The following is a 16,539-nucleotide window of genomic DNA, read 5'->3' as shown; positions in this document are numbered from 1 at the left end:
TACCCACCACTAAATCACTGACCCCTCTATACTCTACACGAAACTATTAACCCATTAATACCCTATAATAAATCACTGACCCTATTGTACCCTACACTACTTTACTGACCCCACTGTACCCTACACTAAATCACTGACCCCTCTAACCCGACACTACTTTACTGACCCCTACACTACATTACAGATCCCTATATACCCTACACAACATTACAGATCCCTATATACCCTACACTACATTACTAACCCCATTGTAGGTAAAAACACACACATTGGCGCAGATAAAAAAAAACACATACATTGGCACTGATATAAAAATAATACAGCACATATGGGAATACAGATGTTTTACCGGCGGACGGAATCCCGGCTGTCATAATCCCAACAGCGGGATCCCCAGGTCACCAATATACCAGCCGCAGGGTGAGCGCTAGGAAAGCTCCTTGTGGGCACGGTTGCTTGGTGCGCTCGCCACAGGTTATATTCTCCCTCTATGGGTGTCGTGGACACCCACAGAGGGAGAAAAGCCTGTGGTGCCGGTATTCCAGTGGCGGCATTTCACCACCTGTCGGGATCGCTGATAGGAAAATCAAAACTTACAATCTCAATGATCACACTGTGTCTAAGACTCAGGCTGTGGCACCCTCTACGTGGCTGCTTGGCATGTCTCTCCTTTTTATTATAAATTAGGGGCGACTGTGTCCCCCCCCCCCCATTTCCTTGGCGCTTGTGTGAACCATGTTCCATTCCTTCCCCCTGTGGGAGCCATGTACCCACCCTTACCCTGGTCCCTGTATTAGCAATGCCCCCATTCCCCTGTGTGAGTGATATCACCTCTTCCCTGTGTGAGCCCTGTTCCCCTTCCCCTGTGGGAGTCTTGTCCCCCTTCCCCCTGTGTGTGAGCGATATCCCCCTATCCCCATGTGTGAGTCTTGTCCCTTCCCCCGTCAACTGTGTGTGAGCGATATCCCCCTATCCCCACTTGTGAGTCTTGTCCCTCCCCCCGTCCCCTGTGTTTGAGCGATAACCCCCTATCCCCCCGTGTGAGTCTTGTCCCTCCCCCCCTTCCCCTGTGTGTGAGCGATAACCCCCTATCCCCCCGTGTGAGTCTTGTTGCTCCCGCCTTCCCCTGTGTGTGCGTGATATCCCCCTATCCCCCAGTGTGAGCGATATCCCCCTATCCCTCTTCCCCGTGTGAGCCCTGCTCCCCTTCCCCTGTGGGAGTCTTGTCCCCCTTCCCCCCCAGTGTGAGCCATGCCCCCCCTCCCTGCTCTGCGTGATATCCCCACTTTCCTTCTGTGAGAGCCATGTTCCCCTTTCTCAAAGCCCCTATGTCTCCCTTTCCCCCTGTAGGAGCCATGCCCACATTTCCTCTATGTGAGTGAGGTCACAACTCCTTGCCCCCCCCTCCTTTTTTGGTGGTCACATCGCTTATTGGACTGCCACTAGTCACTGCTTCCTGTTGTTCTGCTCTCAGACTCCCTCCTCACAGGCAGTGACAGCGCGTCACCTTCCTCGCTGAGTCACTGCACTCTGTCTTCTCAGTCAGTTTATGGTACAGCAAACTCGACTGAGCAGAGCAGGGAGAGCACTGTGATGATGCTGATTGGCGATCCGCCTCCGCTGGGTGAACAGTCGGGGGACAATGGAGGAGCCAGGTGCCCTCTTCAGGGCTAGAGTCTGGCGGCAACGGACTCTCTTGCCTTATAGGATCCTTGCATCATTTCAAATGTAAGACCATTAGAAGGGGATGGCCAGGGTCAGTTCTAGACCTTGTGGCGTCCAGGGCGAAAGTTTTCTTTGCCCCCCCCCCCACCCCCACCAGGTAAAACAGAGTTAGTGCGCGTGCCAAAAAATAGGGGCGTGGCTTCATAGGGAAGGGGCGTGGTCAGTTATGCCCCCTGTAGCTGTGCCCCCTGTACCTGTGCCCCCAGTATTTATGCCCCTAGTAGCGCCGCTTACCCCCCCCAAAAAAACCAAATACCATCCCCGCTCCTGCTTCCCGACCGCTGCTGTCCTCCGTCTCTGGCGGCTGGCGCCGCTCCTCGGATCTTTGGGAGAGACGTCATGACGTCTCTCCCATAGCACCGCACAAGACACTAGAGGTCAATTATGACCTCTAGCATCTAGGGCCGCTCCCATAATGCAGTGTGGGGCGCGATGACGTCAGGCGCACCGCACGGCACCAGTAGTGGCTCTGGGGATGACCTATTTCTGGTTGTACTGCTTTGCACATTATGGGTATATTGATAAGTACCCGTGTTTGAAAACAGATTGCGCCATATCATCGTTATCATGTATATCATCGTTTAGTGTCATCTGTCAATCAAAGACTGTCTGAATTTCAGATAATTTTATTGTGTACTTTTGTTTTGGTAGCTGCTGGAAGTGAACAAGCTTGAATTTTTTCTAACTATGGAGAAAGTGCAGTACCGATCGGTGATTAGATTCTTATTTTTGGATGGGAAGACGTGTGAGGAAATCAAAGAAAAGTTGGAAGCAGTTTATGGGAACCCTTCACCTTCGATGACAATCATCAGATATTGGTTCAATTAATTCAAGCATGGTCGTACATCCGTCCTCGATCAAGAGCGTCCGGGTCGCCCAACTGGGTTACTACGGATGAAATGGTCAACAAAATCCATGATATCGTATTGGCAGACCGGCGAGTGAAGATCAGACAGATTGTTGAGATTGCAGGCATCTCATTTGAACGTGTGCAAAATATCCTACATGAACATTTGGGCGGGACAAAGCTATCGGCAAGATGGGTGCTGCGTTTGCTCACTGTGGACAACAAGCGGAATCGAATGACCATTTCGAAGCAGTGTTTGGACCTGTTTAAGCTGAAGGAGTTTCTGCGCCGTTTTGGGACTGTTGATGAAACATGGATCCATCAAGACACGCCAGATATGAAGGAACAGTCAAAACAGTGGACTTTACCCGGCGAACGTGCACCAAAGAAAGCGAAGATAGTTCCATCGGCCGCAAAGGTCATGGCCACCGTTTTCTGGGATTCGAAAGGCATAATCTTCATCGACTATTTGGAAAAGGGAAGAACAATCACAGGGCAGTATTACGCTCAATTATTGGGCAGATTCAATGACGCATTGAAGAGAAAACGGCCCCACTTGGCGAAAAAAAAAGTGCTATTCCACCACGACAATGCGCCGGCACACTCGTCCCACATCGCCACAGCGAAATTGGTGGAATTGGGCTACGAATTGCTGCCGCATCCACAGTATTTTCCAGATTTGGCCTCCTGTGACTTCTTCCTGTTTGCAAGCATGAAAAAAATGGCTCGCCAGAAAGAGATTCGCATCGAACGAGGAGGTCATCGCCAAAACTGAAGGCTATTTCGCAGATTTCATCAAATCCTATTTTTTGGAGGGCTTGAAAAAGTTGGAATATCGTTAGGCCAAGTGTATCGAGCTAAAAGGGGACTATGTTGAAAAATAAATAAAAATTCCCCCCCCAAAAAAATGTTTCTCTTGCCTAACACGGGTACAAATCACCCCTCGTACACCTTCTACGAGGCAACCTACTCATGCAAAATGTAATAGGTGGAAAATTAAATTTAACAAGTGATCCAAGGTTAGACAAATCTATCCCTACACTTCCTAACCCTCTCTTAAGCAAGGGACAGTCTTACATTACTACAAGCTCACCACAACTTGACTGTTCCTCGGAGACTGAAATAATTAAAACAGCAAAGAATATACTTTTCATTCATATGCCCATAACGTATTCACCAGAATTGATTATATTTTAACTACAAAGGCTTTTTTTTCTAGGGTATTATAATTTCCGACCATAACCTTATATCTGTTTACTTAACCTTGGGCACGCCAATTAACAAAAGCTGCCTTTGGCACTTTTGCTTTTCTCTCTCTCAAAATTATGACTTCTAAGCATATCTGAAACAGAAATGGTTGGAATATGTGGACGGCAATATATAACTCTGGGATAACTCTGTTTTATTCTGGGAGGCAGTGATGATGGTGGGGACATTGGGGCTGATTCAGAGGTGGCACTGCGGCTTTGTACACAGTGGCTGTGCTAAAATATGGAAAAGCCGCAGGAGGCGTCTTAAGTAAAAAGACACCTCCTGGCGGCGGCTGCTGCTTTCACAGACACAACATTGGATTAACTGCATGGCCCGAGCCATCAGACATCTGAGTAGCTTTCCGGTTACTTAGGGTGTCCGGAAAAACTATGCTGTAGGGGGCCAGTGTAACGGTGTCCAAGGACATAGCTACTGGCTTCGGCATGCCCAGAAAATGGGTCCGACATGCCCCCATTTTCTGGAATGTTCCCTGTTGCCACCCACAGATGTCAGTAGCACGGAAATCGTGGTGCAGCTTTTGGTGCATTGTGGCCCATGACGCAGGACCAAATCTGCACGGTGAATTAGCCCCACTGTATATTACTTAACCAAAGATGAAGCACATAGCATAAAACTGCACACACCACATAATAGGCAAAGAGACTGCTATCAAACTTATTTGAACAATATGAGTGATAGCAATTACCACATTTATATGAAAAATAAATACATCTCAGAAGCTAACCTACAGCAAGAGGCACAAAGGAGAATTAATAAATATTAGATTCTACAGAGATGAGAGAACTGGAGAGTTTTGACAAAAACCAAGGAAACATTTCCATGAGAACATTCCAGAACCTCAGATTATTCTCCTCCCAAAACCCAACACGTTACACTGATTTCCTCCTACAGGTCTACCACGCTTTTTTTTACCAGGACTCTAAACTAAAAGGATAGCCTCATGATTGCAGACGCCTAAACTTCTGACCCCAAACCAAATGGGATTCCCTCATGCACATGGACGTAGCTATGAAGGGTGTAGGGACGCCCACACAGCACCCATAGACTAATCTTCATATCCGTCGACTCCGCATAAACCACTGAGAAAATGGTGCAGGAGCCATTTTCCCGGAGATCTAGGAATGTGCCCTAGAGAAAGCACCAAGAAAATGTACTCATATTTGCCAATGTACCAGTCTGCTGCTGTATGTATTAACAGTCATCATCACTATCATGGGGTACTTACCCATACCCCATAGTAGGTGCAGGAGATCCTTCTGTATTTGGTGCATAGGCAAGTCTCAGCACATAATGCACATCTAAGAACACAAATATGACAAACCCACAAAAAGCTTCTCTTACGTGCGTTCGCATTGTTGCAACCTAGAAACTTGCACTTTCACACACACACACACACACACACACACACACACACACACACACACACAAAATGCTAGAAGCGACCTCATGCAAAGCTTCAGGAGACTCTGAATGAACTTACTATTGATGCAGTTTCAATCATGAAACATTTAAAGATTACATAAATAAAAATAAGAAGCTTGTGAAATAGCTGCCTCCATCACTTATAGACATTGTTTGTACAGCTGTAACGATTTTACCATCATATGACCAGCTCCTTTTTATATAACTTACTCATTATGATCTGTATTCCCACACTGGTCCGTTTCAGGGGAAGCGTTACAATGGGACCTACACCTTTTCTTTTTTGTTTTGGAATTTGCCCCAAGAGCTGAGGTATCAGATTGCTCCACCTGGGGAGACTCCTCATAATCATCTATTAGGTCTCTGCTTCTTCCAGATTTTTTTCTCTTTAGAAATTTATTTGCCAGCGTTTCGGTGCCGTCATCAGTTTCAGGCAAGCTTGTAGAAGTGTCCTCCATGGATGTATGTAAGTACCTCTTCTTTTTCTTCTTTGCAGATTTTCCAGCCCGGTCTTCACACTCACTGGTGAGTTCAGCAGTCTGCAGACTGTCATCCTCTATACTTACTGTACTGTGGTCATCAGAAGCCAAAAGATCTTCCAACTGAGCTCTGTCACCATCTCTCATATGTTTCTTCTTTTTCTTCTGTCTCCGAGTGCCTTCTACATGTGTTTTATGTTGAGTAACGGAGACGTCCTCAGAATCATCAATACTGTCATAGCTTACACTGGATTTTCTGCTTTTATGAGACTTTCTCCTTTTATTAGTTTCCTCTCTAAGGCCTTCAGAGGCCAACATGTCATCTTCCAGGCTCTCGTCAACTTGCTGTGAAGGCTTCTGCTTTTTCTTCTTCTTACTTGAAGTCTGATGATCTTCTATGTCAGTGTATTTGTCTAATGACATGTTCCCTAGAAAGATGAAAAAAGTCTTATTGCAAAACTCAGGTATTTTCCTGGTCACCTCTCATCAAACACTCCTACAGTGTGATCTGAACCTCTCATTCCTAGAGGGTGATACTATGCTGCTGTATGCCAACCGCGGTTTTACTGTGTCTTCTTACCCTGTCGCCAAAAAGAATAGCGGAGACTCAACAACTTCTAAAAACTTAAATATGGTTTCTGGCTAGCAGACTCATTAGACATCGTACCGCCCATAAAAATGCATAAACCTTGCTTTTTAGGGAAATGGAGTGCAGAAAAGCTGAACTGTGCCCAGCGCCTGCTCATTGTGGCTAAAATAGCAGACGCAGTACTGTAAGGAATAAACCAGTGACGGGTGAACATTGGCAAAATATACCGCCTACATGTTACAATATGAACAGCTATGTTTTTGATGCACAGCGATAGTTAAGACCCAGAGCAGGGACTAGATTACATACTACTGAATATCCAGTGTTAAATAATACTACAGTACTATGAGACTAATACTCGGCACTGCAGTGGTTAAGTCCCCTGCCAAGAATTTAGCCATGTTCAGTGGCAAACGCAGGATTTGCATGGGGGGGGGGTTCCAGAACTGGGTGGAGCCAAGCACGGGGGTGGGGACTGAGTTGACCCAGTATATGCTGGGTCCGTAAAACTAGTGTGTCTGTGTATGTATATATATATATATATATATATATATATATATATATATACACACACACACATACACACACCTATGTATATATTTATTTACATATACACATAGCATATTACCTATGTATATATTTATTTACATATACACATAGCATATTAAACATGCATATATATATATATATATATATATATATATATACACACATACAGTACACGTATATATACGTATGTATATATATGTCATGTGTGTGTGTGTTTATATGTATGTATATACATGTGTATATATATGTATGCACAAATAGCACATGGATATATATGTAATATAATTAAAATAAAGTAAACTTTTATTAAGCACTTACAAGTGCCACCAGGAAGAAAGCAGGCTGCAGAGGATGCTAGACAGCCACTAATAATACTCATGCAGCAAGAGATTATTATTTTTTTGGTGGAGGGGGGTTTCTGGGTGCTCGGAACCCCCCCCCCCCCCCCCCGTGGGTGCGCCACTGATGTTTACAGCTATTAGGGGTTTTACACTGCAGCACTGGGAAAGTTAAGATCTGAGCTACAGTGATGTACAGTAGAAGCCCCTACTCAGAAAGGGGCACCAGAAAAAAATGTGTTTTAAAATGTACTGCACTGATGTACCAGACTGAGGGGGATATTCAATTACTCGCACTGACTGTCGAATGTAAAATTATAGCTGGGTGTGCTAACTAATTAGCTCCGATAAACTGGCGCGTGCCACAGCTTTACCGGGATTTGTTTCGTATGAGAATTGTATTTACTGGAGTGGCAATTCATTGATTTTATTTGGACATAAAAACTATTTTTTTTTTGCATTATGCCCTTATGAAGGATATATATATATATATATATATATATATATATATATATATATATATATACATACACATATATATATATATATATATATATATACATACATATATATATATATATATATACATACATATATATATATATATATATATATACACATACAGATAGATAGATAGATAGATAGATAGATAGATAGACAGACAGACAGACAGACAGACAGACAGATAGATAGATAGATAGATAGATACACATACACACATTATTGCTCTTGAAGGTTTGATACATCCCACCTTATGTGAGGCTGTGGAAGGAAGTATGACAACCACTGCTCTAATGTCAGAGTAACTTTATGTCCTAGTATGGCTGTAACTGTACTTAAAAATAACAAGTTACCGTATGTATTTGTCTTCTTCTAACAATTGACAGGTTGTACATCTACTAACCTAGCAATGAGACATATACATGGTACAGCAGGTGAAGCCACAGAGACCATGGACAGGCCGGTCTGCTGCACATCTGCCGACGTGAGCAGGCTCCCCGGGACACGCCAGCACTAGGGGCAATGTGTGTGTGTGTATGTGTGTATGTGGGGGGAAGGAGGCAGAGGTGCCACACAGATTATTAGGAATAACATAAACAACATTACACAGAGATGTGCCCACACAAGATACTGACCTCCTTTCCCAGCTCAGACTCAGACTGTGGGCGGAAGTCATCATCAGCGAGGGGAAAGGTTGCCCCGTTCCTATAGTAACTACTAGATGCCGCGGAGACTTTTCTTTTTCAATAAACTTTATTGTAAACAAATAAATTCTACATTTGAAAAAAAAAAGAAAAAAAAAAAGGGTATTTACTGATATTGGCAAACTATACAAGAGACAGATAGATAATACAGTAACTTTCGTTTTCTAGCCTCCAACAGCTACCAACAATTTAGGTGGTGATTGGTTTGTAGGCTATGTTTTTTTCCTTAGAAGAGTGACATTACAATTGCTGCATTTGGCTTTGAAATGTGGTGTGAGAGGGAGAGAGAGAGAGAGAGAGAGAGAGAGAGAGAGAGAGAGAGAGAGAGAGAGAGAGAGAGAGAGAGCGCATTAGCAATGAATGCACCTCTAATAGTGTGCTATGCCTAACAACCTTGTATGCACAGGAGTTAGTGCTGTTTGGATGCCAGAAAAGTACATAATCTACACGTGATTCCATATTTCAGGTTCTTCCTGTTAGCGTCCTATCGCCATGACAACGGGACGATCCATCTGCTGGAATGGGGGGAGATTATCTCTGTAATGCTGCCTGGGGGCTTAAACTTTGCAAAATATACCATAGCGGTAGCTTGTGTAATTGAATGTGCTCATACCCCAATACTGGGGCCTGTGTGCCAGGTGAAGGGAACAAGAGCATATACTTTGCATGGTGGTCTCCCCAGGGGGCTGTTGTGGGCTGATCCGCTGATTAGTTGGAGAAAGTCGGTTGCCTGGAGGCAGAGAGAGGGGACGCCTACCTAGCAGAGGCATATCTTCCCTGGGGTGTCAGTGCAGCACAGGCCGGGGCACCTACCTGGCAGAGGCAGATCCTGCTTGGGGTTTCAGTGCAGCACAGAGGCCAACAGCTCCTGGCACCATGGCAATGGAGAATGAGAGGTTTGGAGTGGTGAGAGACTCTATGCAGAATAACCAGCTTCTACAAAAGGTAAGCTATATACAACCATGGACAAAATAATGCCAGCATTATATGAATATGGGTTACATTCCTCAGACCCACAACGTAAGGCAACTGAAATGTCTTAGCGCACATTATATATATATATATATATATATATATATATATATATATATATATATATATATATAAATCTTATCAGTTACTTCTATGGTGCACACATATTTTGCAGCGCTTTACAGGGAATGTGTATATGCGCACATTCACACTTGGGTTAATTTTGTTGGGAGCCACTTAACCTTCCAGTATATTTTTAGATTGTGGGAGGAACTGGAGTACCCGGAGGAAACCCACCCAAGCACAGAGAGAATATACAAACTCCACACAGGGCCATGGTGGGAATCAAACCCAGGACCTTAGTGCTGTGAGGCAGTAATGCTTACCGTCCATGATATAAAGTACTTTATGTGGCGCCAATAGGGTTCTGCAGCATTTGTCACATCACGCCCTCACCCCTTCGATCTGGTCCTAGACAGACCTTCCAGAGTCTACAAATTATTAGTATATTTCTGAAAGTTGTTCTGCTATGGTTATAAATCAGGACCGTCAATCTTGAGGTTTCCTTTCACATTGTAATCGCTGTAAAATAGTTTGATAATATATGGTGCAAAAAAGTGATACATTTGATAATATAGAAGAGATGTTTAGGAGTCTTGTCTTCTTATTGTGTACCCTAATTTTGGTCAGGATGTTCTCACTTTTTGTTTCATATAATTTTATGATGGTTTTTTGTATCGTTAATTAGAATATACTGGTGATTTCTAAATAAAAAATCATAATAATATTTGTAAAATAAGTAGGAAAATAAAGTTGGAATTTTATCTAGACTTGGGAATAAATATTTTGGGCTCGATACTCCTATTTGTTGATTAAACCATGCCACTTAAGCTGAGTACACACTGATCAATATATCGGCCGTTCAATCGATTGAATGGCCGATATATATAATCGCAAGCCCGTGTGTATCCCCGATATGTCTGTGAATTATATCGTTCACAGACATATCATGTCGGACCTGCAGCACAGACGATGGTCGATATATCTACTACAAATATAGCGGTGCATCTGGCTGTGTGTATGGACGGTCGAACACTTGCTGCAGGGACTGCCAGTGCTTGACATCTCAACTGGGCAGGCACATTTAAAAACCCGCCCAGTTGTGACATCGGGCGGACGATTGGAAAGTGTGTATGCATTTACCAATCAGATAGGTTGGCAGATTAGCTGAATGGCCGATCCGTCATCCAGGTGTGTACCCAGCTATAGTTTTTATTTCATTTTCTGTTGTAGACTTATGTAAGAAAATATTTTTTGTTTCTCTGTATTAATATTGTACCAACAGTGATGCGTAATATGTTGCCGTTATATTAGTATAAATAAAAATTCTAGGGACAATGCCCCTATAACATCGGTATGTTTTTGGAATGTGTCAGGAAACTCACAAGGACACGGGAAAAACATACCAGGTCAATGCAGATGGCAGCCTGGTCAGGTTCAATGTCAAACCCAGTGACTGCAAGACAGGGATACTAACCACTATACTATATCAATTATACCCCTTTCACACCGCACAAATAACCCGGTATCGACCCGGCATATTGCCGGGTCGACATGGGTCGGCGTGCGGTGTGAAAGGGGCATAGCCGAAATCGCGGGTCGCCTGACTCGGCATTTCAACCCGGGAATAAAGCAGTGTTGTACCCAGGGCCGGTGCTACGGTGTTCGGCGCCCCCCTGCAAAAAATACATTTGCGCCCTCCCTCTGATACATAATAAAGGGGACAGCGCATATCGGAGGCGCAGAAAAGGAGTGTGATTTCACAGGGAAGGGACATGGCCACGCAACAGTACCCCCAATTAATATTATACCACACAGTAACACAATCTTATTCACATTATACCAAACATAGTGCCCCTAATTCATATTACACCACATAGTAAAGTCCCCTATTCATGTTACAACATACAGTTACGTTACGCTGCAGAGCAGTACCCCTTATACACGTCACGCTACACAGTAGTACCCCATATACACAATGACCACAGTAGTGTCCTTATACACTTAATGTCCACAGTAGTAGTGCCTCTTACACATAATGCCCACAGTAATACTGCTATAAATAATACCCACAGTAGTAGTGCCCCTTACACAACTCCCACAGCAGTAGTGCCACACATACTGCCTACAGTAGTAGTGCCACACATAATGTCCACAGCAGTAGTGCCCCTTATTTGGGAGGGGAGAGAGGGGGGAATGCAGTACTTATGTTGGGCATACATGGGCAGATAAAATGTCTGTCAAACCGACAGGCATTTTTTTTCTGACCCTGACGATATCCGGAACATACACTGTGAGATCTCACACAGTGTATGTCACATGATATCTGCACTCTGTCCCCGGGGAGGAGACTTTCTCGATCCTTCCCATGTGAAGGAACAGGGGAAATGTCATTTGATCGGCCGATGTCAGAGGGACATGCTGGATGATCCGGCATGCTCAACCGATCAATATTTTCGGGTTGATCGGCCACATGTTGCAATGATCTAATAATTGTAGCATGTATGCCCTGCATTACACGGAAGAGCAGTGTCAGGTGGACTGGTGACCAAAGAGCCACTTCATGCTACTAGCGCCGCTGCCATCATACAGATGCAGAAGTTGGGAGGAAGGGGAGGAAAGAGAAGGAGATAGCTGATGCTGCAAGCTGCCAGCACAGCACCTATCATACAGATGCAGGTAGCGGGTAGAAGAGGGAGGAGAGAGGAGGGAGGTAGGAAGCTGATGCTGCAAGCTGCCAGCACGGCAACTATCATACAGGTGCAGGTAGAAGGGGGAGGAGAGAGGATGGAGGGTGTTAGCTGACGTTAGAAGAGCCGCTTCTCTCTGCCATCATGCAGTGCAGGTAGCGGGGTGGAGACAGGAGGGAGGGAGGGAGCTGACACTAGAAGAGCCGCTCACGCTGCCGGCGACGTTGCTGTCACATAGTTTGACAGGTGCAATGGCAGCCGGCAGCAACAACAGAAAACTGCAGCAGAGCAGGGAGATCGCATCTCCGGCTCAGCGCCTCCCCACTTTGTATACTCTGCTGAGTGGGTAGCACAGTTCTAACTACACCCTAAAACCTATAAATAGAAACTTTAATGTATACATTCATGATAAATAATACTAAAATACCATCATAATACCCATACACCCCACAATCCAACTACAAGTTACACTAATTGACACCCCCCGACCCCATACACTTACCTCAGCTGGGAGAAAGCTCTTTTGTTTGTGAGTGAGCTCAGAAGGATGGAAACAGCCTCTGGGCAGAGGTGAGGAGGAGGAAGGAACTTGGGGAGGACAGGGTCCGGGATCAGTGTGATATGGTAAAGGTGGGGAAGGGGGCGGGTCCTCCGGGTGAAGAGGCTAAAGCTAAACATAGGTTAGGTTAACATTTGAAAGGGGTGGGGCATCGTGAGGGAAGGGGCGGAGCCTCAGGGGAAGGGCGTGGCCATGGTAAGAACGGACTGGACAGTGTGACTGACATGGGGGGGTGGGGGGAATGGTACATCACACACAGAACACAACCTGTCAGCCCCATCATAACCTGCCTACAGCACGTTAATGATAGGGGTCTGTGAGAGCGGCGTCACTCTGGGCAGTGTGTCGCCTATGCTCAGTGCACAGTGTCTGTGGTCCGATAGCCGCTGTCCCCTGCTGCTGGCTGCCGGAAACATCAGTGGGCGGGCCACCTCTGTCTATGCTGATGACCTCATGACCTGCGTTTTATGCTGATGGTGTCGCTGCGGCTCTGCCTCTAATGAAGAATGACAGGCGCAGCGGCAGCCAGAAAAAGCAATCATGTACAGCATCAGGGTGGCACAGCAGGGAGAGCGCCTGTCCAAGTCGGCGCCTCCCTGCGTTGCAGGACTTTGCTGAGCGGGTAGCGCCGGGCCTGGTTGTACCCGGGTTGAATACCGGGTCAGTGGCTGCGTAAACTGGCTCCCGGGTCGATGAGTCCCGGGACCCGTTTACTACAGCAGGGAGAGGCGGTGTGGAGATGAATTCATCTCCCAGCGCCACCTACGCCCCCCGCCGCCAGCTCCGCCCCCCACTGCTATGGCAACCTGCCCGGCATATTGCCGGGTCGGGGAAGCCTGTAGCAGAGGCCAATGCTGGATCCCACCCGGGAAGGACTCGTTTCCAATTCCCGGGTGGGATCCGGCATTGGCAGTGTGAAAGGGGTTTTACACTGCTAAAAGGCAGCAAAACGATTCCGTTAATTAGATGACATGTATTCGTCAGTTAATTTTTTCACTTATCCTTTGTGTTTGTTACTTAGTTGCCTATCGTCACATTGCATAATATATATATTAGTATGGATATATTTTGCCTAATTTTATGCCTCTTGTTTTATTTATTTACTAGCTGAAGTACCCGGCGTTGCCTGGGTTTATATTTTCAAGTACTTAAGTTATCAATGAGTTGAATGTAACTGTCAACATTTTAAAAAGTAATTATCAGCTTAGCAGCTCTTCCAACACACCCATGAGGTGGCTGCCTAATGTCGTTTTTTTTTTACTTGGGGTGTCGCCAGTAGCCCTAATCCCCATCTCTCAGTGCGTCCTCAGCCGAGGACGCGGCAAGCAGGTGGCGGATGGTAGACGAAGCAGGTGACAGAGCTGTGCATCTCCAAGGTGTTAGCAGAGTTCGAGGCAGGCTTCAAGCAGGCCATAATCCTCTGGTGAGATAGGATCTTCTTCCATTGGCACATTATGATATGTTTCACTCCATTTAGGGCCAACAAATTGAATGTTATTAAAAATGCTTTGGTTCTTGGCAGCAATTGGCTCTTTGAATGCTTCACTGTTGGGCACAGGAATTTGTTGTTTTTCATCTGCATCCGTGGAGTTCTTGAGCAGTTTTACTGGGGATGCTGCTTTTCCAGTTTCTATCTTCTTCCAGTTAATTGAAGAGAAGAAGCGGTGTTTTCGCACATTGCCCTTTACCCCAAGCCGGCGGGACTGGTTCTTTAACAGAAGTTTGGATATAAAGTCCTCTGTTACACGATCATCAAGCCCCGAGTATGTTGGTTTTTGTGTCAGGATGTTTAGGAATATCTCTGCACGATTCTCTCCGGTAAAAGGGTACTTTCGTAGGGTGAGTAAATATAGCATAACACCAAATGCGAACCAGTCTACAGCGGCACTGTATGGCTGGCGAGTTATAATTTCTGGAGCCGCATAGGCAGGTGTCCCACCAAGTACTGTGGCATTTGTTTCTCCATATGCATTCAGTAGGGAGAGACCAAAGTCTGTGATCTTCACATGTCCTTCTTTGGTAAGCAAAACGTTACCCAATTTTAGGTCTCTGTGTATTATTCCTCTGGAATGCATGAACTGCAAGCCACAGACCAGTTCTGCCGCTATAAACTTTAGTGTGGTTAGGTCCAGCAAGTTCTCATCCCAAAAATGGGCTAAGTCTCCTCCATCAGCCAGTTCCATTACACAGTATAGATAGTTCTCTGTGTGGAAGGCTGCATTTCCATGGATTAGAAAATTGCTTTCATTTGCCAACTGAAGGACCTGACTCTCAACCAAAATGTCCTGAGGATCTATTGATGGTCTCTTCTTTATGGCTTGTAGTAATGCTCTCTTCTTTAAGATCTTAACTGCCACTCTTTCATTACGAATAGCATCTGTCGCGAGCATCACTTTGCCAAAACCTCCCTTTCCAAGTAACGAGTGAAAAGTAAATTTTTCCACTGTTAAGGGGACAGTGGCTATGCTGTTGTGGCTGGTGGGTAAAGTGCCACTCTCTTGTGCAATTTGCTGATCCGGTCGGATGTCTAGTTGGCCTGCCCAATGGCTGCATCCTTCCCCTGGATCTTGAGCAATGTCCATGTTTCTCCTGTGCCAAAATCTGGGAAATCTGCTACATAAATGTAGGAACTGATCTTTCTTCTTTTTCAGAAATCCCGAAAAACGGTCCCAGCCTTTCTGTATACGTTGAACCAATGCATTTCTTCTCACCTTTCTCTTGGCAGCCTGCTTTTTTGCTCTTTTGCTCTGTTTCCTTCTCTTCTGCACCTGCTTGCCTTTGTATCTACGTACTTTCTCTTTAGCTTTCTTTCTCCTAGTCGTTCCCATGTTATGTCCAAAGACAAGAATAGGACTCAGAGAAAAAACAAACCAGCAATCACAAGATGTGTCTGCTGTGTGAAGTTCAGGGGCTTCAGCATCTGTCTAAGTAGCTGCGGAATGTCATCCGTGACTGTGATGTCATCAGTAATTGTGATGTCACAATAGTGCAGCTAAGCTTAGTCCTAAAGGTCACCTACATTATGGCAATTGATGTATATGACAGTTTCATCCTGTACAAATTCTAAACTGTTTAAGATATAGAGAAGGCAGGGTTGGGGGGTGGAAATAGTTCAACAATATAATTTTTTTTTTTTTTTTAAACCTGTTTTTTTTTTTTTTTTTTTTCTTTATGTTTAATGAATAAAGATTGAATCTATACACGGAAGTTTCTGATTTTCACGTTTGCACATGAAAATGAGTGTTAAAAACTTGGGAAATCTATTGAGATGAAAATTAAGTAGTTTCCCTATTTACTACCTGAAGAATACCTATATTAATTTTCAGCTTCCTAAAATATCGGGAAGTAAGACAATTATACCCCTTTTCCATCTGTAGCATGGGTCGCAGCCGGGATCCTGACACGGCTGTGACCCGTGCTACAGCCCCCTTTCCCACAGCGCTCACCAACCCGGCATATTGCTGGGTTGCTGACGCGGCAGGGGCGGCGCTGGGAGATCACATTATCTCCCAGCGCCGCCCTTCAATTCACTGTGAACGGGAGCCGTGTCGCCTCGACGCAGCTCCCGTTCACACTACACATCTTACCGGTTTGAACACGTGTTCAACCCGGCAAGCTACCCGGGAATTTGCAGGGGGACCCTTTTCCACTAGGAAAAAACACGGGTAAATGCGCACCCCCACGCATTTACCTGTGTTTTTAAAGCTAGTGGAAAAGGGGTATTAGTGATGAGTGAGTGAGGGCTTTTGCATATATAGATATGTTTGATTATGTATGTTTGTGTGTGTGTGTGTGTGTGTGTGTGTGTATATATATACTGCTGTTCAGGAGA

The 16,539-nt window shown here is 45.1% G+C and overlaps 2 protein-coding genes across 4 annotated transcripts in view; one reads left to right on the top strand and one right to left on the bottom strand.

Moving 5' to 3' along the window:
- TTF1 (transcription termination factor 1) overlaps positions 1-13,085 on the bottom strand; it is a 154,005-nt gene extending 140,920 nt beyond the window's left edge. The window contains exons 1-2 of one of the 2 annotated variants that reach the window (XM_063936765.1): positions 12,651-13,085; positions 8,358-8,495 (exon numbers count right to left, since the gene is read on the bottom strand). In XM_063936765.1, coding sequence (XP_063792835.1) covers positions 8,358-8,495; positions 12,651-12,826 — 314 coding nt within the window. In that variant the 5' untranslated portion in view covers positions 12,827-13,085. Of the gene's footprint in view, positions 1-5,476; positions 6,174-8,357; positions 8,496-12,650 lie in introns of those variants that run through there. The other variant, XM_063936764.1, reaches the window with a different exon arrangement.
- Positions 9,049-16,539, top strand: part of CFAP77 (cilia and flagella associated protein 77) — a 429,882-nt gene continuing 422,391 nt past the window's right edge. The window contains exon 1 of one of the 2 annotated variants that reach the window (XM_063936766.1): positions 9,049-9,371. In XM_063936766.1, coding sequence (XP_063792836.1) covers positions 9,303-9,371 — 69 coding nt within the window. In that variant the 5' untranslated portion in view covers positions 9,049-9,302. The remainder of the gene's footprint in view (positions 9,372-16,539) is intronic. The other variant, XM_063936767.1, reaches the window with a different exon arrangement.

This window comes from Pseudophryne corroboree, chromosome 8 (assembly GCF_028390025.1).
Source record: "Pseudophryne corroboree isolate aPseCor3 chromosome 8, aPseCor3.hap2, whole genome shotgun sequence".
Lineage (NCBI taxonomy): Eukaryota > Metazoa > Chordata > Amphibia > Anura > Myobatrachidae > Pseudophryne > Pseudophryne corroboree.
This window is presented reverse-complemented; position numbering and strand designations above follow the sequence as displayed.